At 38.9% G+C, this 22,483-nt stretch overlaps 1 protein-coding gene and 1 non-coding gene across 2 annotated transcripts; both read left to right on the top strand.

Moving 5' to 3' along the window:
* Window positions 1-1,664: 1,664 nt before the first annotated feature.
* On the top strand, window positions 1,665-17,957 carry CCDC71L (coiled-coil domain containing 71 like). The gene is given in 5 exon segments (XM_077758333.1): window positions 1,665-1,819; window positions 17,395-17,670; window positions 17,672-17,753; window positions 17,756-17,803; window positions 17,805-17,957. Coding segments are annotated over 5 exon segments (714 nt in total).
* Window positions 3,877-3,983, top strand: LOC144226816 (U6 spliceosomal RNA). The gene has a single exon (XR_013333743.1). It is a non-coding gene; the product is annotated as a U6 spliceosomal RNA (small nuclear RNA).
* Window positions 17,958-22,483: the final 4,526 nt, after the last annotated feature.

Genomic DNA, 22,483 nt, shown 5'->3' with positions numbered 1-22,483 from the left:
TTCTTTTAAATTTTTACCATCAAAAGACCTCAATAAATAATTGTGAAAGATCACAAAGGTAAAAATTGAATAATAATAAATAGAAGTTAAGAAATATAAAATATTCACTCTTACCAGTAATAAAAGATATATAAATTAAATCATCAATAATTAATTATAGGCCAAAATGCTCAAAATATGTAAAACATCTAGTGCTACCAAAGTTGGATAAAACTATACTCCTATGTTGCTGAGGTATTATGAGTTAGTGTGATCGTCTTAGAAATCAATATGTTGAGACATCTGGGTGGCTCAGTCAGTTAAGCGTCCAACTCTTGATTTTGGCTCAGTTCATGAACTCCTGGGTCATGAGATAGAGTCCTTCATCAGGCTCTTTGCTGTTAGAACAGAGTCAGCTTAGGCTTCTCTCTCTTCCTTTCTCTCTGCCCTTTTACCGTTTAGGCTCTTTCTCTCTCTCTCTCTCTCTCTCTCAAAATACATGTATTTTTTTCAAAAAGCAATCACTATAGTAATATGTATTAAGGAGTGTGAATTTTTTTCTTACTTCTTGACCCAGGACATTTATCCTAGGGAAGTAATGAAAGAAGAAAAATGTTGAAGAGGTGCATATGAACATACTTTATAATCCTAAAAAACTGAAAACATTATCCTTATGTCCTAAATATCCTACAAATACTATATTTGAACATCCTGATGAAAGAAATATATTGTGATGAAGAACTGGGAGCATTAAGTATTAAATATGTAAAAATATGGAGAAATAATTGTATGCTATGTGGAAATGCTGTATGAGAACATAAAATTGAGCAGAACTAAGGAAACCTGAAAATAGATAATTGAATATTGATATTACTGAGTAAATTTTTTAAAAAATTTAAATCAATGTTACTGCAATATTGTCTTCAAAATAAATGCATTTTATATTAAAGTTTGCTACCATGTAAAATATATCTTACTGTCTGAGTAGTTTGAAAAATCATTGGTGGGGACAATTTGGTAGAAGCTAGAAACACCATGTGGGAGAGGACCCTGGATCTCTTTCGCCTGTGCATAAAGGAAGGGCCCCTGAGTTACAGCCTCGTTGCTAGACAAAGAGTGGGAAAGGGTTGATGGGATAGTGATAGTGTCTTCCTGGACACAATTTGGGGGAAACAGTTCCAGTAAATCTTGCTAAAAATCTATAAAATTCAGAGTTAAGCAATTTAAATGGAATATTTTACACATGACATACCCCTGTGGTCTTTCTGGCATTTTCTTGTCTAACATATTTCCTAGATTCATCATGTATTGCTTAAGACAGTGATTATTTACTATGAGTTTCTACCTTAATGTAGGGGAATTTCTCAAGAGGGAAATTTCCACATATTTTGTCTTATTTTGTTTTGTTTTTCTTTTTTTTTTAAGTGATTTTTTTTTTAGAATCTAGCTTCCTTTATTTGTTTTGTCTTGTTTTTAAGTTTTTAATTTTAAAATTTTTAAAGCTTTCTTCATACACTTTATTTTTTAAATAGTTTATTGTCAAGTTGGTTTCCATATAACACCCAGTGCTCATCCCCACAAGTGCCCTCCTCCATGCCCATCACCCCCCTAACATGCAGTGTTCTATTAGTTTCAGATGTACAATATGGTGATTCAGTAATTCCATATAACACCCAGTGCTCGCCATGACAAGTGCAGTCCTTAATCCCTATTACCTGTTTCAACCACCCTTCCCCACCAACCTCCCCTCGATTACTACCAACTTGACATCTGTGGAGGTGGGGACAGAGCGCATGTCACATAAACCAGGTGGTCTGTATCAGGATGTGTTTGGTTTCACGTAATAGTAGTTGAAGTCACAAGGACATACACTGATATTTAACTAGATATCTGGAGGTGGGCAATCTCAGGGTTGATTTGATTGTCAACAATGCCCTCAAGAATCTAGACTCTAGCCCTCCCCAACATCCTCTGCTTGCATTTCATCCTCACGATTTTGCCTCACAATTGCAAGAAGTCTACAAGAATTTCAACCATCATGGTTTCCCCCTCCAGAGTACAAAGCAGAAAAACGAGTAGTGTATCATATCCCTTAGAGGTTGGGTTGAATTGGATAAAATGATTATAATGGTGAAGTAGTGAAAATAAGCCTCTAAGCAAAATCTACTATGGACTGCCCTCTGTGCATGGCTAATAAAAAGCTCCTCCAACAGAGAAGGTGAGTTTGTCTAGCTGGGGACTAGTTCTTGTCTGGGGTAGGTTTAGAGGGGAGAGGCGATGAGAGGACTAAGTGGTTGGTTTTGTTTTTGTTTTAATTCACCACTGTTTGGCAGGCAAATGCTGACTGTCTAAGGCAGCACAGACTTGAACTTATACCTTAGGGCTCTTTGGTAGTTCTTACAAAGGCCCACAAACTAGCGTCAATCTAACATCTCCCTTTCTTTCTTTTTTCCTAATCACACCAAAATTTTATTCCCTGAGAATGTTCCAGTGCCCAGGCTGGGATGTGGCAGCCACTGCCAAATGAAGCTATTGTTATGGAAGCTCTTTCCTCAGTTGGGGAGCACCCTAGCACCTCCCACACTGGACACAGTTGTTAAAGGCCCTTGGCCATGGACTGGGCCACTGCATCAGCTGCATGGGCTTGTTGCCCCAACTAGTCGAGAACCACTGGTCCATAATGTTTTACTTTCTATGTGTTCTCATCTTTGAAAAGTAATTTATTTTCTATCTCTTTTTTCAAAGATTTTAGACATCGATGTTGTCATAAAGGGTTATCTAGCTTATTTATGTCACTCAAGGCTAAAATTAGAGTCAAATGAGAATGGGAAGGGAAAAGCTATAAAGATAGCCAAAGAAGATTCTATAATCTTAGACACTAAGATTTTTTTCTAAATAATTGATTGTTTTTACTATGAGCAGGGAGAAACAGTATGGAAAGGAATACTAGTCTTTGAATCGGAAAACTTTGGTTCAGAATCCAGCTTTATCATTTTAACCTTGAACTTAACAGTTTAATTTACTGGGCTTCAGTTTCCTCATCCATAAAATGAGGATGATAACATTTTTTAAGTTTATTTATTTATTTTGAGAGAGAGACAGAAATAGAGAGAGAAAGAAAAAGGCAAGCAGGGGAGGGACAGAGAGGGAGGGAAAGAATGCAGGGCTCAAATCCATGAACCATGAGATAATGACCTAAGCAGAAATCAAGAGTTGGATACTTAACCAACTGAACCACCTAGGCTCGCCAATAACATTTTTCTTCTTTCCCTCACCGGGCTCTGTGAGGATCAAATAGATAAAGTATTTTTTTATACTATACTATACTATACTATACTATACTATACTATACTATACTATATGCTGAGAAAAATATTAAGACATTATTGCTATATACATGACAAATAAGTGACAAGTAGAACGATGAGTAAGACACATCTTTTAATGTTTCTGCCTTTTAATGTGTCTTCCTGTGAAGGAGTTTATAATCAAGATGGTTCACAACTTTTCTTCTGTTCCAACATAATTTAGGGGTACAACACATTACCTTCAGTAACAGTGGTTTTCCTGAAGGTGAGAGTATGGTGGGGAATGGATGGGAGCGTGTTGTAAGGGAGATAAAAGCAAATGATACAGCCTCCCTAGGAGGAAGAGAGTCACATGGTTTTATTGAGGAACCTCGAAAAAATAGATACAATTTGGAAAAAAGAAGATAGAGAAAATGAGCAAAGAAACATAGATGGGAAAGAAGAGCTGTAGACTGCTCATCTGTAAAATGGGGCATAGAGAACAGTACTTACGTCCTGGAGCTGTTGAGAGGATTACATGAAGTGACTCTTAAAACTGTTGGTATGGGGTCTGGCTATAGGAATATTCAGCATATGTTAAACCTGTGTTGTGCTCGCTTCGGCAGCACATATACTAAAATTGGAATGATACAGAGAAGATTAGCATGGTTCCTGCACAAGGATGGCATGCAAATTCGTGAAGCATTCCATATTTTTTAGGCAACCAACAGAATGGGAAAAGATAGTTGCAAATGACATATCAGATAAAGGGTTAATATCCAGAATCTATAAGGAACTCACCAAACTACACGCCCGAAAAACAAACAACCCAGTGAAGAAATGGGCAGAAGATATGAACAGACACTTCTCCAAAGAGGACATCCAGATGGCCAACAGACACATGAAACGATGCTCAGCATCCCTCCTCATCAGGGAAATACAAATCAAAACCACACTGAGATACCACCTCACGCCAGTCAGAGTGGCTAAAATGAGCAAATCAGAGAACTCTAGATGCTGGCGAGGATGTGGAGAAACGGGCACCCTCCTACACTGTTGGTGGGAATGTAAACTGGTACAGCCCCTCTGGAAAACAGTGTGGAGGTTCCTCAGGAAACTAACAATAGAACTCCCCTATGACCCAGCAATAGCACTGCTAGGAATTTACCCAAGGGATACAGAAATGCTGATGCATAGGAGCACATGTACCCCAATGTTCATAGCAGCACTCTCCACAATAGCTAAAACATGGAAAGAGCCTAAGTGTCCATCAACAGATGAATGGATCAAGAAGATGTGGTTTATCTATACCATGGAATACTACATGGCAATGAGAAACAATGAAATCTGGCCATGTGTAGCAACATGGATGGACCTTGAGGGTGTTATGCTGAGCGAAATAAGTCAGGCAGAGAAGGACAAATATCATATGTTTGCACGTATAGGAGGATTAGGAGGAACTTGACGGAGGAACAAGGGGGAGAAGAAGGGGGGAAATGGTGGGGGAAAGGGAGAGAGGCAAACCATGAGAGACTCTTGAATGCTGAGAACAAAGTAAGGACTGATGGATGTGGGTGGGGGAGAGGGGGGAGGTGGGCATGGAGGAGGGCACTTGTGGGGATGAGCACTGGGTGTTATATGGAAACCAACTTGACAATAAACTATTCATTTAAAAAAAAAACCTGTGTCATTACTAGTTAAACCTGCAATTATGTAGGCAGAATAATGGTCCCCCAAAGATGTTCACATCCTAATCTCTGGAATATACAAATATGTTTAGTTACATGGCACAGGGGAATTAAGATTATAGATGGAATTGAAGTTGCTAATCAGCTCACTTTTAAATAGGGAAGGATGCCTGGCTGTCTCAGCCAGTTAAACTTCCAACCTCACCTCAGGTCACCTCAGGTCAAGATAAGATAAGGTAGGGTAGGGTAGGGTAGCGTAAGGTAGGATAGGATAGGATAGGATAGGGTAGGGCAGGGGTAGGGAAGGGTAGGGTAGGGTAGGGTAGGGCAGAGTAGGGAAGGGTAGGGTAGGGCAGGGCAGGGCAGGGTAGGGTAGGGAAGGGTAGGGTAGGGCAGGGGTAGGGCAGGGCAGGGCAGAGTAGGGAAGGGTAGGGTAGGGCAGGGCAGGGTAGGGTAGGGTAGCGTAAGGTAGGATAGGATAGGATAGTATAAGATAGGGCAGGGCAGGGCAGAGTAGGGCAGGGTAGGGAAGGGTAGGGTAGGGTAGGGTAGGGTAGGGTAGCATAAGGTAGGATAGGATAGGATAGGATAGGGTAGGGCAGGGGTAGGGAAGGGTAGGGTAAAGGCGAGGCTCAGTCAGTTAAACATCTGACATTTGATTTCAGCTCAGGTCATGATCCGATGGTTCTTGACGTCAAGCTCCACATTGGGCTCTGCTCTGACAGCACCACACCTATTTGAGATTCTCTCTCTCCCTCCTTCTGACCTTCCCCTATGCTCACTCTCTCTCTCTCTCTTAAAAAACAACTATAAAATAAAATAAAAAATAAAATAGGGAGATTATCCTGGAGTATCCTTGTGGGCTCAGTGTAATCACAATGGTCCTTAAAAGTTTAAGGAAACAGAAGAGCCAGAAGGAGATGTGAATATTGAAGAACGGTTGGAGAGATGTACCACTGCTGCCTTTGAAGATGGTGGACAAGTCGATCTCCTAAGGAATGGGGCTGGCTTTTAGAAGCTGGAGAAGGCAAGGAAATGGATTCAATCCTAGAACCTCCAGGAAGGAATGCAGCCCTGCTAGCAACTGGATTGTAACCCAGTAAGTTCAGTGTCAAACTGCAGACCCCCAATACCTTAAGATAATACATTTGTGTTTTAAGCCACCAGGTTTGTGGTTATTTGTTACGGCAGCAATAAGAAACTAATAATACTATGGGGTGCCTGAGTGGCTCAGTTGGCTAAGCGTCTGACTTCAGCTCAGGTCAAGGTCTCATAGTTCGTGGGTTCAAGCCCCATGTCGGGCTCTGTGCTGACAGCTCAGAGCCTGGAGCCTGCTTCGGATTCTGTATCTCCCTCTTTCTCTGACCCTCCCCTGCTTGTGCTGTCTCTCAAAAATAAATAAAAAACACTTAAAAACTTAAGAAAAAACTAATAATATTAGCCTATAAGCATCACAGGGCGGGTTTCTGACACAGTTGCTCAGTTTATTTCTAGCATTCTAGTTGGTATGTAGTAGACCCTCAAATTATTTTATGATTGAATGAATAGGCATTCTAAAAATATATTGTGGTGAAGTGCAGCAGGAAGCTTTGCTTTGATGTAGGCACAAATAAGGCTTGGAGGTTCATTAGGGTCATAATTTGAAAGTTTTTAATATTGATGACACAGCTTATTCTTAATTTGGTAGGCAAAGGAGAGCCACTGAATATTTCTGAGTATTAAAGGAGCAGGATTGGAACCATGTGTTAGGAGTTTACCCTGAGCAGTATTAAGTAAAAAAAATTACTTCATACAACCTACTTATGTGCTTAAGAAGCAATATTGTTTTTAAATTTATGGCACTAATTTGTTGATTCTTTTCATCTATTTATTTATAAAATTGTTTTTAATTTTTTATTTTAGAGAGATAGACCATGAGCAGAGAAAAGGGTTAGAGGTAGAGAGAGAGAATCCTAAGCAGGCTCTACACTGAGCTTTTAACCGATGTGGGGCTCGATCCCACAACACTAGGATCATGACCTCGGGTGAAATCAAGAGTTGGACACTCAACTGACTGAGCCATCCAAGCGCCTCTCACCTAGTATTCATTTTAATACTGAGTTCTCTTTTTCCACATTTATGATTCAATATGTCAATATGTTTCCAATCTGTTACTAATAGTCCCTAACTAGCTGATATTTTTATATGTAAAAATGTCATATATATCTATATGACATAGGCCTTTCTCATTGAGCTGTGCTAATTGATGGCTTTGTTAAGGTGGAAGGACGCTTACTTAAGTTTTTAAAAGGATTAATCAAAAAACGGACATAACAGAATCCAGATCCCAAAGTGTCACAATCAAGAATATTAGAGTGAAACTAAAAAATGAAATTTATTTGTTATTTTCTTTAAAGAGTTAATAGTTTCTTTTTTAATTTTTTTAATGTTTATTTTTGGGAGAGAGAGACAGAGTGCAAGCAGGAGAGGGGCAGAGAGAGAGGAAGACACGGAATCCAAAGCAGGCTCCAGGCTCTGAGCTGTCAGCACAGAGTCCGACACGGGGCTCAAACCCACAAACTGTGAGATCTCGTGACCTGAGCTGAAGTCAGACACTTACCTGACTGAGCCACCCAGGCAGCCCTAAAAAATGAAATTTAATAAGGATGAGTGTAAATGTCTTCCCAGTACAGTACAAAGCAGACATAATTTTGGAGGAGTTCATGTGGGAAAAAGATTTAAGATTTTTATTTGACTTAAAATGAGTTAACAGTATGAAGAAGTTGCTTAATTTGAAGTTTTGACAATCTAAAATTTAGTTTTTGATATTGGTTCTATGAAGCTCTAGAAGATTGGCAATGGGTAAAAAGAAAATGAAAGTAGATTTTTAAGTAAGCATAAGAGAAATCTTTTTACTAGAGCTAAGGAACAAAGAATTTTGGTTAATTTCCAGGCCTGGCTAATTTCTTTTCCTTTTTTTTTANTCTTTCTCATTGCCATGGAGTATTCCATCGTATAGATAAACCACCTCTTCTTGATCCATTCGTCCGTTGATGGACACTTTAGGCCTGGCTAATTTCAAGTCTGACCAATTCCTGATCCATTTTCCATTTGGGCAATTTCTGGTTTGATCAATCATTCATCAGTAAATGTTAATATACAGTGTTATATTGTAGATTTATCTTCTTATTTTGATTTCTGTCTATGCTCTACTTTTTGTTTTTTTATTTTCCTTTCTTGCCTTCTTCTGGGTTATTTAAACATTTTTTTAGAATTCTATTTTGATTTATCTATAATTTAAAAAAGNCCGCGAGATCGTGACCCGAGCGAAAGTCGGACGCTTAACCGACCAAGCCACCCAGGCGCCCCAAAAATTATTTTTTAAAATATAATGAACATGCAGTGTTATATTAGTTTCAGGTGTACAATATAACAATTCAACGATTCTATATGTTAGTGCTCAGTTAATACTCTTAATCCCCTTCACCTATTTTACCTATCCCCCCACCCACCTTCATTTTGGCAACCACCAGTTCTCTATATTGGAGAGTCTGTTTTTTGTTTATCTCTTTTTCTGTGTTTGTTTGCTTTGTTTTTTAAAGCCCACGTATGAATGAAATCATATGGTATTTGTCTTTCTCTGTCTGACCTATTTCAGTTAGCATTACATCCATGGTGTTGCAAATGACAAGATCTCGATCTGTCTTTATGACTGATCAGTATTCCATTGCGTGTGTATAGATGAATGGATAAAGAATTGGTATATATTATATGTAATATGTCNCAATTCCCCCACATCCTCACCAACACTTGTTTCTTGTCTTTTTGATCCTAGTCATTCTGACAGGTATAAGGTAATATCTCATTATGGTTTTCATTTGAATTTTCCTGATGATTAGCAAGATTGAATATCTTTTTATGTGTCTGCTGGCCATTGTATATCTTCTTTGATAATAGAAAATTATCTATTCACAGCTTCTGTGCATTTTTAAATTAGATAATTTTTTGGTGTTGAGTTATATACATCCTTTGTTTATTTTAGATATTAATCCCTTATATCCTTTGTAATACTTTTCACATTTGGTGGGTTGTCTTTTTGTTCTGTTGACGGTTTCCTTTACTGTGCAAAAACAAAAGCTTTTTATTTTGGTGTAGTCCCAGTAGTTTAACTTTGCTTGGTTTTTCCCTTGCCTGAGGACACATATCTAGAAAAATGTTTCTATGGCTAATGTCAAAGAGATTATTGCCTATGCTTTCTTTTAGCAGTTTTATAGTTTTAGGCCTCACTTTTAGGCTTTTAATCCATTATGAGTTTCTTTTTGTGTATAATGCAAGAAAGTGGCCCAGTTTCATTCTTTTCCGTGTAACTGTCCAGTTTTTCCAACACTATTTATTGAAGAGATTGTTTTTTCCCATTGTACATTCTTAATCTTCCATCTGTTGTTCCAGTTTTAGTGTATGTGCTGCTGCAGTGATCACAATTTATCTATAATGTTTTGGAGCATTTTCTATAAGTTTTTAGTGGCTGCTGTAGGTATAATGCCATATACACATAACTTATTCCACTCTACTCATGTCATATTGTCAGTTCCAGTGAAGCACAGAAACTTACCCTTCTTTATGTCTCTTTATTTTCTCTGTTTCTAATACATTTGTTTTAAATATTTCCTTTACATACATTTACAACCACATTAAAAAGTGTTGTAATTTTTACTTCAACCATTGTATGCGTCTGTTTGGCCTGCCTTAACAAAATACTACCAACAGTGTGACTTCAGCAACAGAAATTTATTTTCTCACAGTTCTGGAGCCTGAGAAGTCCAAAATCAAGATCCCATGTGATTCAGTCTCTAGTGAGAGCCTTTTTCCTGATTTGCTGAGAGCCTTTTTCTCTCTGTGAAAGAAAGAAAGAGAGCTCTGCTTTCTCTTCCTCCTGAAAGGATACCAGTCCTACAGGAATAGGACCTCACCCTTTTTTAGCCTTTATTACTTGCTCACAGGTCCTGGGGGAGGGGTCACCTTGGGGATTAGGGCTTGAACTTATGAATTTGGAGGAGCACATTCAGTCCATAATAACCATCCAACAGAATTCAGCAAACTCAATAGGAAAAGGCAAGTCCATCACATTTACACATATTTTTGGTTACTGTAGTTCTTTCTTCTTCCTGATGTTCCAAGGTCCAGTCTTTTATGGTTCTCTTCTGTTAGAGAACTTCCTTTAGCCATTACTTTAGAATCGGTCTGCTGGCAACAACACCCCTTTGTTATGCTTCATGTAAGGAGGTCTTGATTTTGTATTCATTGTAGAAGGATATTTTCACGGGGCATAAGGAGCTGGACTGACAGTTCTTTTCTTTCAGCGCTTGAAAAATGTTAAGCCACTTCCTTCTGGTCTCCATGGTTTCTGATGAGAAACCTGGTCATTTAAATGGTTTCTCCTTTACAATGAAGGTGTCATTTTTATCTCACTATATTCAAGATGCTTTTCATTGTCTTTGGCTTTAAGAAGCTTGGCAGTGATGTGTCTTGATGTGGATTCTTTGGATTTATCTTTTATTTAGGTTTGTTCAGCTTTTCAAATCTGTAGGTTTGTGTCTTTTGCCAAGTTTGGAACATTTTCAGCCATTATTTCACATACTTTTTCAGCCCCACCTTCTTTCTCTTCTCCTTCCAGGTCTCTGATGACACAGAGTTTCTGTCCTGTTTGGTGTTTTAGTCTGTTTTCTCTCTGTTGTTCATATTGGATATTTATTGCTCTGTCTTCAAGTTCACCAATTCTTTCTTCTGTCCTCTCCATTCTACTGTCGAGATTAGACCATTTGCTAAGCTCTTTATTTCAATTATTACATTTTTCAGTTCTAAAATTTCCGTTTGGTTTTTCTTTATATTTCCCGTTTCTTTGCTGAGATGTTTTATTTCTTTATGGCAGCTTTTTATTTATTTATTTTTGTCTTTTTTTCCAAGAATGCTCATAAATTGCTTATTAAAGTATCCTTATGGTGACTATTTAAAACTCTTCTGGGATGCCTGGGTGGCTCAGTCGGTAAAGAGTCCGACTTCGGCTCAGGTCATGATCTCACAGTTCGTGGGTTCGAGCCCTGCATCGGGCTCTGTGCTGACAGCTAACTCAGAGCCTGGAGATTGCTTCGAATTCTTTGTCTCCCTCTCTCTCTGACCCTCCCCTGCTCACCCTGCCTCTCTCTCTCAGAAATAAATAAAACATTAAAAATTAAAAAAAAAAATCTTGTGATATAATTCTCACATCTTCCTCATCTCAGTGTTGGCATCTATTGATTTTCTTTTTACATTCCATTTGAGATCTTCCTGGTTCTTGGCATGATAAATGATTTTAGTGAAACCAAGACATTTTGGATATTATGTTATGGGACTCTGGATATCATTGAAATTGTTTTAGCTGATTTTCCCCAACACTGTCCCAAAACAGAATGGGAGAGATGCAGCCACAGTACTGCTATGTAGAAGTCTAGGTTTCCCACTCTAGCTCCACTGACACCCAGGTCAGGGAAAGAGACTTCTCATTACTACCAGGTTGGGGTGGGCATGTTAGCTCCTCACCAGACCTTGCTGAGAGATCCCTGGCTAGGGGGGGTAGAGTGTCTTGTTACTGCTCCTCAAATTGTCTCCTCTGACACTATGGCAAAGGATTGCCTCTTTACTGCCCACCAGGGATTGCCTCTTTACTTGCAGTAGGGAGTATTTACCCTTCTCTGACCCATTCCATCAGGAGTCGTGGGTGCCATATTACAGCCTGGGGAGGGTAAAAACCACAGGTTGTTTTGTTTTGTTTTGTTTTGCTTTGCTTTTGTGGTACTTTGCTGTAGTAGATTATTATTTTCTAAAAGTTTTTAGTCTTGTTAGGCTGCTCTTTTCCTGGTCCTATATTTAGAACAAGATTTTGTTGGGGCTTTTTTATCTACATCTGTTGGCATTTCTGGGTCATTGGCTTCTCTGGCAGTCAGTCTGAGATGTGTGTGGAAAAAAGAAGAAAAGAAAACCCAATGTCTCAACTCATTGCTGTGTTGTTCTTTGGGCTCTGAGGTCCCTAGCCTGTCTGCTTTCTCCTCTCCATTTTTCAGTCTCATGTTCATTTTATGTCCAGAGTCTAAAGTTGTAAGTAGCAGGAGGAATAGGGAAATTAAGTGTATTTCATCTTCCTGGAAGTGGAAGTCCTAGCCTCTCAGTTTATATGGTCTTGTGTCTTTCACATTTGCAGTATTAATTAGAGAATAACAGAGTTTTGAAATAACTTTTGTAGAAAAATCTAAATTACTTTAGAATGGTTCTAATGAAAAGACTGAATTTTTTAAATGAATCATGCTCTATTTAATTTCTTTTTTTTTTAATGTTTTATTTTTTATTTCTGAGAGAGAGCGTGAGCAGGGGAGGGTCAGAGAGAGAGGAGACACAGAATCCAAAACAGGCTCCAGGCTCTGAGCTAGCTGTCAGCACAGAGCCCGACGCGGGGCTCGAACCCACGAAACATGAGATCATGACCTGAGTTGTAGTCGGACGCTTAACTGACTGAGCCACCCACGCATCCCATGCTCTATTTAATTTCATTCAAACTAAAAATGCTATCTCTTTGGATTAAATACAAAAATGTTTGAAACAACTCTGGACTAACAAAAACCTAGGTTCTGGTTTATAGTCTTCTACTATCCAGCCATGGGAACTTGGGCAGATTTACTGGCAATTCAGTATTCTCATCTGGATTAAGAGTGTTGGTCTCATTAGATGATCTCTAAATTTCCTTCTAGTACAGGTATTTTACTTACCCCTCAACAACTTACTACTTTTTAAAAAAAACCTCTAGAATCCTACTGCAGGAAGGGTTGGAAATATGTTTGTTAAGCCAACTAAAATCCTGATTAGACAAGAAAAGTAATGATGGCTATTATTTACTGAATGCTTACTGTGAACCAGGCATTATAGTAAATGTTTTATAAATTTTATCTCATCCAATCCTCAAAACAATAAATTAAATTAGAGATTATGTCCATTTTACAGAAGAAGAAAGTAAGGCTTGGAAACATGAAAAAACCATGTCTGACGATATTTTTTTTCTAAAGTTTTTTTTTTAAATAAAGATCTATTAGATTCCAAAACTGATGCTCACAACTACTTATATATACTTTAAAAAAATAGCTTAAAAAGTTTTTAAATGTTTATTTATTAACTCTCAACCAACTGAGCCACCTATGTGCCCCTAAAAGATAGCTTTTAAGTGAAGGTTTACTAGGTTTTTAAAAATTAATATATATGTAGTTGATATACAGTGTTATATTAGTTTCAGGTGTACAGCATAGTGATTTGACACCTCTACATTATGCCATGCTCACAAGTGTAGCTACCATCTGTCATAATTCATGACTGTTACAATATCAATGACTGTGTTCCCTATCCTGTACCTTTCATTCTTGTGGCTTATTCATTCTGTAACTGGAAGCCTTTACCTCCAGTTCCCTTCACCCATTTTGCCCATCCCCTAGCTCTTTCCTTCTGGGAATCACCAGTTTGCTCTCTGTATTTGTGGGTCTGTTTTTGCTTTTTTGTTTGTCCATTTGTTTTATTTTTTAGATTCCACATATAAGTGAAGTCATATGGTATTTGTTTTTCTTGGTCTGGCTTATTTCACTTAGCACAATGCCTTTTTTGTCCATCTATGTTGTCTCAAATAGCAACATCTCATTCTTTTTCATGGCTAAGTAATACTCCATTGTAGATATACATTTCTTCTTTATCCACTCATCTACAACAGATAGTTAGATTGCTTCCATATCTTGGCTACTTTAAATAATGCTGAAATAAACATAGGGGTGCATAGATCTTTTGACATTAATGTTTTTGTTTGTTTTGGTTAAATGCCCAGTAGTGAAATTATTGAATTGTATGATATTTCTACTTTTAATTTTTTGAGGACCCTATACATACTGTTTTGCACAGTGGTTGCACCAGCATGCAATTTCACCAACAGTGCATGTAGATTCTTTTTCCACATCCTCACCACAGTTGTTATTTCTTGTCTTTCTGATACTAGCCATTCTGACAGGTGTGAGGTGATATCTCATTGTGGTTTTGATTTGCATTTCCCTGATCCTTAGTGACGTTGAGCATCTTTTTATGTATATGTTGATCATTGTATGTCTTCTTTGGAAAAATGTTCAGGTCCACTGCCGCCGCCGCCCCCCCCCTTTTTTCATTTTGCTATTGATTTGTATCAATTCTTTAGATATTTTGGATATTAACTCTTTATCAGATATATCATTTACAAATATCTTCTCCCATTTGGAGGATTGTCTTTTTGTTTTTTTAATGGCTTCCTTTGCTGTGCAAAAAACTTTTTATTTTGGTATAGTCCCAATAGTTTACCTGAGGAGAAGACACATTTAGAAAAATGTTGCTAAGGCTGATGTCAAGGAGATTGTTGCCTGTTTTCTTCTAGGAGTTTTATGGTTTCAGGTCTCACATTTAGGTAGTTTATTTTTGTATATGGTATAAGAAAGTGGTCCAGTTTTCTCACACCATATCTTGAGGAGAATGCCTTTTCCTTATTATAATACATTCTTACCTCCTTTATCATAGATTGGTTTACTACGTACTCATATATACTATTTATTTTTTGGCCACTTTTCAAGAAGCAAACTATTTTATAGATATGGAATCTTAAAAGAGAGATCTACGTAGCTAGGTGATGTATTTTATTTTAGTTTTCTCCAATCACTTTATTCTGCTTGGATTTATTTTTTAACTATGTAGCATATATTCAGAAAATGTACAGATACAGCTGGTTTTTTCTTTCTGTTTATTCTCTTTATCCGCCACTTAGTTATATGCTACAGGGAGCATCATTCCCCTTGAGAGGTAATGGAATAAACTCAGGATTTCAGACATCATTCCTCAAGAACAAAAATTTAATTTGACACCTTTCCATAAATTTTACAGTGTCTCAGGATGGTCTAGGAATTAGAAGGAATGTATTATCTTTATGAGTAAACTTTACCTACTTATAGAGAATGGATAAGGATCTGAGCTTATCAAAAAGTAAAGGTCAAGAAGAAATATAAAAATAGAAAATAGAGAATAGAGCAAACAATACCAAATTTAAAAGTATGTGATAATTTAAGCAATTTAACAGGATACTAATTCCTTAAAATATTTCATAAAAATAGTTTAAGTAAATTAAATGAGTGTAATATAAAAGAACTGTTTAATCCTGTGCAATTTGTTGAGATGTTGTTTTCTTAGAGTCAAAAATTATGTTAAGAAGAGATTCATCCTCTTAATCAAAATCAAATCTTTAAGTTTGTATGGATGCCTGTTATGTATTTATTTGGCAAAAGACTCAAAAGTACTTATGACTAACTTGGAAGGAAGGCAGTAACAATATGAGAGGCCAGGAGTACATAAATCCTTATTTTACCCTCTTACTATGAAGTCCCCTTATCATTCTCCTGGCTCACTCTGTGCAATTTTCTATGTCAGTCTGCAGGGGCATTCCAATGTAAGCGATTCAAATTTCACATTACTATGTGTTCCCAGAATTACCAAGAGAACTAATTATGATGTAAAAAGTTTTAATATAATTTCTTTATAAGGACTTAAGAAGCTGGTAATTGGCTCCTTAATCTTGGTCTGTGATCAGATGTGCTTTTCTAGGAAAATGATTTTCTCTTCATGAAGTTGTCATGGTTTTGGTAGGTAGAGAACTGGTCTCCTGATAGGAAGTTCTGTTTTTGCCATAAACCCATTGTGTGGAGAGGGTGCTCTGGTGTATTGAAACAGCTTTCAGAATAATTTCGGTTGGTTTCATTTTTATTGGAACTGAACAAATTATCTGGTTCAGACAAAATATCTGTTAAGTCCAGTATAAGACTGACGAGAACTCAATTCTGGGTAGAATAGAAGGAGAAAGAGGTGTACACATCTGGCCCTTGGTCACTTCACTCATGCATTTTCTATTGAACCTCTGAGTCTGGGCAGCACAATTTGAAAAGCCTCCAGTGAAGTATAAAGATCACTGGGTTAGGAACCCAATAACCTGAAATATAGTCCCAGTCTTGCTGTCGACAGCCGTATTACTGAACACCTGTGGGTCCAGATTTCCTCATCTGTGAAATAGGGAGACTGAACTTAGTATCTTTCAGCTCAAATATTAGAGGGAACCATTAGCAACTGTATGCAAATCACAAAACTGTGCTCTATCAGTTTTCTACTGCAAAATAAGATGCTCACTGAAGGATAAAGTTTGCAATGCTTACCTTAAAGTTCTAAGTATTACGAGATTTTTTTTTTTTGGCCTTAAAAATTTAAGGGAGTTGAGGGAAAATTACATTATAAATGGAAAATATAAAATTGTCCTGTTCTAAGCGATTTCACTATATTCTTCTTTCTCGCTTCATTGCAAATAATCAGCAGTATTTTATTGATTTATTGAGCAGACATAGAGTGGCCCACTAGAGTGCCAAGTAGGATAGAAAAGACAACTAGCAAAAGACCACAACATTTCCAGTCCTCCCCTCAAATGCAGAAGGGAATGTGTTCTTAACAATGAGCTGTTATCAACGGAACCCCTTTGATTGTGATGCCACGTCTTTTCTCAACGATAAAGATGGTGCTGCAAAGGAACATACTGAAACTAAATGAAAAGTGAAGTGCACTCATTTAGAAAGAACTACTATTTAAAAACACATACTTTCATTAAGGAGAACGGCTTTGCTGTAATTGATCTTTGATCAACTGGAGCAAGAGCATTTAGTTTTATAGGTTTAATAGCCCTTACTTTCCTGATAAGCAGGGTGTCTCTTAAATACGAAGACGGTTCCATTGGCTAAAAGGAGTTGGTCTCACCAATGCTGCCCATATTACCTGAGTGATTCTGGATTATTAGTGGTTGGTTGTAACGGGTTGGGGCCAAAAGAGGGTAGAGTTGGATGAAGATGCCAAAAGGGTCTCTGAAGGTGTAGAAGGGAAGCCTGAAAGGTCCATTCACTCTAGACTTACCCCCAGATTCCCTGGCTATGATGGGAGGGACAGCCTTTGGGCAGGTCTCCCTTTGTTGTGCAGACCGGTACGTCTCCCAGCTCAGTCCACAAACGCACCCACTCACCCTGAGGTCTTTTCCCAAGGTGGATAGGAAGTCCTCCCCTTACCGTAGACACGGCAGTCTCTCCATATACCCACCCAACTGTTGACTGGCGTTCAAGGGCCACCACCATCACCCACCCCAGCACCATCTTCCAGGAACTGGCCTCTCCCCGATTAGTCTCCGCCCCTCCTCTGAGAGCACCCAATGGGTGGAGTCAGGGCTGTGGTGGGAGGGGCCTGAGTCGGGCGCATTTAAAGAAAGGCAGAGGGCGAAAGGAGGCTAGAGAGGAGAAGAAAGAAACCAGGGGGCGAGGCGCCGTCCAATGACAAAGCCCAGGCGCCGTCCAATGACAAAGCCCAGGGGTGGGCGCCGGCCGCCATCTTGTACCGGGCGGCAGGATATTCACCCGCGTCTTCCGCCCTNGGCCCGCGGCCCCCGGGCCCTGCTTCGGGGGCCGCACCCTGGAGGAGATCTGGAGGGCGGCCACCCCGACGCTGACCACCTTCCCCACCATCCGCGTCGGCGGCGACGTGTGGGGCGAGCGCAGCCTGGCGGCGGCGCGGCGCCGGGCGCGCCAAGTCCTGCGCGTGGACCTGGAGCCGGTGGTGAGGCTCCGCCGCTTCCCGGTGCCCCGGGCGTGAGACGCGGCCCCTCCGGCCCGGGACGGCTTCCGCCTGGAGGGACGGACAAGTGACAGTCGAGTGTTTACAGATCCGGCCGGGACCGCGTCCCCTAGTGCACTTTACGGGCGAGGAAGCACCGGGTGGGCTTTCCCGGCCCGCGCCCCCGGGGTGCGGCGGCGCCGCCGTCGGGCACTCGCGGGCAGCGGTGCCCTCTGCCTGCGCCCANCGGGGCCCGCAGGGGGGGGGGTCCCCCCTTTCTTCCGGACCCCAGGCTGAGACGTCTCCAGGACTGTAGGGGCAGATCGTTTCTCCCTTTTGGACTCTACCTCACTGGTCTGGAAGTCCTCCGAAGAAGTCATTCTTTTTTTTTTCCCAAAGGAATTTGGTTTCGTGCTTGTGTAATAAAGCTAGAATCTACTCGCTGTTCATCCACCTCCCCGCTTCCCCCTCCCTCCTTTTTTTCTTTTTTGACTGCCACCCCTCGCTCTGGACGGAAGATCGAAGATGTGTTGAGAGGTGTTGCACTAGTTTGTGCTCAGGGTATTCTGAATCCCACTCGTTTCCGAATTTTAACTGGATTCCAAAGCTTTGACCAAGGATATTTTCTAAGAAATTCAAGCGTATGACTGTTAATGATGTAAGGATTTGTATGGCTTTGAATTTCATGGGCTCAGTGATTACAAACAAAGAGATGCAAAGTTCAACTGTTTAAACATTTTTTAAGGGGTTTCTAAAGATTTTATATTGAAATTTAATGTTTATATTTACTGAGCTCCTAAAGGAAATGGCAGAAACTCCTGTAGTTTTGTTTAGGGAAAGTTGACTTGTGAAATTCTTTTTAAGTGAATAAAATTTAAAGTGCATTGAAACCACATGGCTTGTGATAAAAAAAAAAAATGAGTGAATTACAAAGAACTGATGTTGGTTACAGAGATGGATGGAATCCGATTGGAAATGATTTGGTCTCCTTGTACTAGTCTAACATACAGATCGGGGAATATTTCAAGGATAAATTATTTTAAAATGGAAATCAAATAGGAAAAATGAGTATGCGGGTAAACGCAGTGACTAAAATACCAAACAGAATACCCATTGGAATTCTCAGACGTATTAATGATCAAGAGGGGTGGGGCATTTCTTCGTATCAAATAACTGGTTGAAGTTTAACTTTGGGCAAAAGAGATTTTTCTCCCTTGTTTTTGTTGTTGTTGGATAACAGGAAATGTCCAGATTACTATCCATCGCTCTTAGAAGTATCATGACAAGTCGTTAACTGTTTTGCTCCACGAGTTTCCTTTATTATCTTGTTTCCATTCAGAATTCTGTTTGCAGTTATTGGTCTTCTGTTTGACAGCCGAAGACCACAGGAATCAAACAGGCGAGCCACACAGAGTACTGACCCTTCTTTTACACTTTTTCCACTTGTAATAGTGTTTATATCCTATGGCCCAGTGTGGAATTCTTGATTATCCAAGTGCCTTCGGTCATTGGTGGCAGCAAGACTTAATGGTTTTTAGCCAGTGGTGCCGCAGCCAGATTTTACTGCAATATCTAAAGGGTCAAGTAGTGATTTTGTACCACTATTATTTCAAACTTAAGTATTCTGCCATGGAACCATCCATACCAGGCTGGAACATGACCTATGAAATCTTCAATATTAAGGTTTCTCTCTGCTTGGCAGCTTCTTAGGGGAATAATGAGAGTTGCGATTTTGACTCTTATGTTTTTAGAATTCAAATGGCATAGCTTTCTGAAATGAATTTTTCAAGTTTAGTAGTTCATAGTAGGAGTTTTGTGACTTTAATTTCAGTGTTCTTGTTTTGTAAAAAAGAAAAAAAAGGAAAAAAAGATATATCTATATATATATTGACTTTATGCCAGTTTCCCAGTAAGCCTCATATTCTTTTATTCACTACTCAATGATAATGTGTTGTTGCAAAAAACTGTCACATGAGTAAATAAAAGTGAATAATTACTTAGAAGATGGAGAGTGTTAAATAATATTTGTGTGATAGGAAGCTTATATATATTCTTTTGGTTATTAGCTTCCATTGCCAATTGTATTTCAAATACATAGGGTTTTCTTCTCCCCCCCCATTCCCAAATTAATTTTTTTAGCTAATTAGCACCTGAGAAAAAATACTTATTTGTACCACTTCACTATTGTATATAATTTTATAATAATTAAAAAATAAATCCAATGGCCATATTAGAATGTAATTTCAACATAGAGCTTATCTAGCTACCTTCCCAGAGGATTTTGAAATTAGGTGTAGCTGGGAGGATAACTTTGCTCCGCACAAAATTGAAACATAACCATTGATACCATGCATTTNTTTTTTTTTTTCCTTTCTATGCCTTGTTACTTTAGTGCACTTGAACTTACATTAATGCTTTGGGTTATCCGGGCTCTCTGATTTCAGTTTGGATCTGATTGCCCATCCTAAATTCAGTATGTTATTTACCTGATCGCTTAAAAAAAATCTTGCCATTTCTAGTTTGCGAAACAAGATGTAAAAACGTCTTTATTTTTGCCAAGTTTTCTTTAGTAAAGTCTTGCTGAAGTTGGTTGTTTTACAACTTATAAAATGTGAAGAAACAACTAATATAGTTGATTCGTATATTAATAGGACAATGAAAGTATTTTATGGATACTTTTGGGCAGAATGTGAAAAGGAACTTGGCACGGTGGCCTTTATGGTGAGGCATTCATTTACGGTCTTCTTAAGTGAGTCTGTGCTTAGCTTGTACATAGTTTTTTGAAAGAAGTCCCATAATCTTTATTCATTCTCTTACCTTTATATCTCATATGGCACAAGTAAAGGGGGAAGCCAAGGAGGAAGTTTATCACCTTGCTGTTCCTGAGTGCCTAAATGCGGTGACTGGCACCTCAACCTTTCGAAGAATTCCTGATGTCGTTTTTATCCTCCTCCTTCTTGTCAACCAGCAACTTATTTTTCCTCACTGAACCCAGTAATGTTATGATTGTTGAGGGCAAGCTTCATTGTTGTTAGTGCAAAGTGTCACTGTGGTGGTGTGTATTTATTTTGTCCAAGTTTGAGTACCGGACTGGACAAGTGTAATTTTCGCTGGTGGCTGACACATATTGATTTGCTGTGTGCAAACAACAGTACTCTTCTCCTGAAAACCATTCAATAAAAACGCTTTAAAAATATTGGGATACAAAAAAATCTGAGCAATTTTGAACTCAAAGTTTTTTTGTTGTTTCAAGGATTGCCACAGCACACTTTAAATTGGTGTTTTAATGGACATAGATACATAATATTTACTTTTATTGGTGTGTTTAAAATATTTTTTGATAGGCTGTTATGTCTTAAGTGCATTAGAAGGCAACTCTTTGTAATGGAACTGAATTGTTTTCCTGGACAGTTTGATGTGCACATATGATTAAGATTTATAATCTGGTTGTACTTTTCTTTTTAATTTATTAACTGTAAATAAATTTTAGAGAATATACAGTGTCTGGCTTTTCTAATGATGTTGGAAAGTTGAAATGGGATTTTATGTTTGCATGTGAATTGGAAAGCAATGTGAGAAGTCTTGACTTCTTTTGTGAACTTCAAAATCCTGGAAGTCTTGAGATATGTGTTGTTGTTGTTTTTTAATAGTGTATCGTCAAGTTGGTTTCCATATAACACCCAGTGCTCATCCCCACAAGTGCCCGCCTCCATGCCCATCTCCCCCATTCCCCTCCTCCCACCCCCATCAGCCCTCAGTTTGTTCTTAGCACTCAAGAGTCTTTCATGGTTTGCCTCCCTCCCTCTCCCCCACTATTTTTCCCCTTCTTCTCCCCCAGGGTCCTCCGTTGAGATATGTGCTTTATGCTATTTTGGGAGTCAACGTTACATCAACTCTGATGATCAAGTGAATCTCTGAGACAGTGCTTCATGCCCAAGCCCAAACCATTACCCAGTTTGCCAGCAATAAAGACTTTAAAAATGCGTCAAAATTCAGTTTGAGTCCTGACCCCAACCCCCCTGTGGTGGTGATAGAAAGTCTAATGCTCACTTTTTTTTATATTATAAAAGAAAGTAAGTGTGCTCTATATGAGTAGCAGCAGTGAAGGCTGTTCTATAGAATAAAGTAAAGCCAGAATGTTCATAGCAGTCTAGAGGGTAGAAGCGGAGTGCCAGCAAGGGCAGGATTCATGGTATTCTGTGGCCGGAATTTGTCTTTGTATCTGAGTTCCTACCAACAATTGGAGGCAGCAGCGTAGTAGTAGCTACGGATCACTTTGCCTGGGATAGGATTAAAGCTTTACCGCTTGAAACCATTAGAACTTCGGGTAAATTGTAGAAAAGCTCTGTGCTTTAGCTTCCTCAGAAAGAAGCAAATGCGGTTAGTAAAAGAAACTGTCGGGCTATTGAAAGGATTCAAAGGATGTTAATGGGTGAGCACATAGGAAATGCTTAACGGATTGGAGGCATATGTGCAGAGAATAAGTGTATATGCTGAGTGGCCCTTTGGGAGTTTAGCATCCTGAAAATAGAGTGTGGTCTGGGAAAGCCTAAAGACAAACGATGAGAAGGTAATTTGTGGGTGAATTAAATTGAAGACAGAGACAGCAGGAGGTTAGATTAAGTTGATTTATTAGGTAATTTTCACTGTGGGAGGTTTTCTAGACTTCCTTTGAAATTTGGGGTCTTTTTACCATTTCTCTGAAAGATATTAGGCTGTTACGGGTATTGAACTATCTGAGAGTTTATAAAAGTAATAAGTTACTGATCAAGAACTTGCCAAATTTCAGCACTAAGTTTTCACTTCGAGTAAGCTTGGTAAGGTTTGCTTTAAAACCATGTG

Source organism: Crocuta crocuta, unplaced genomic scaffold (assembly GCF_008692635.1).
Source record: "Crocuta crocuta isolate KB4526 unplaced genomic scaffold, BGI_CrCroc_1.0 scaffold103, whole genome shotgun sequence".
Taxonomy (NCBI): Eukaryota; Metazoa; Chordata; class Mammalia; order Carnivora; family Hyaenidae; genus Crocuta; species Crocuta crocuta.
This window is presented reverse-complemented; position numbering and strand designations above follow the sequence as displayed.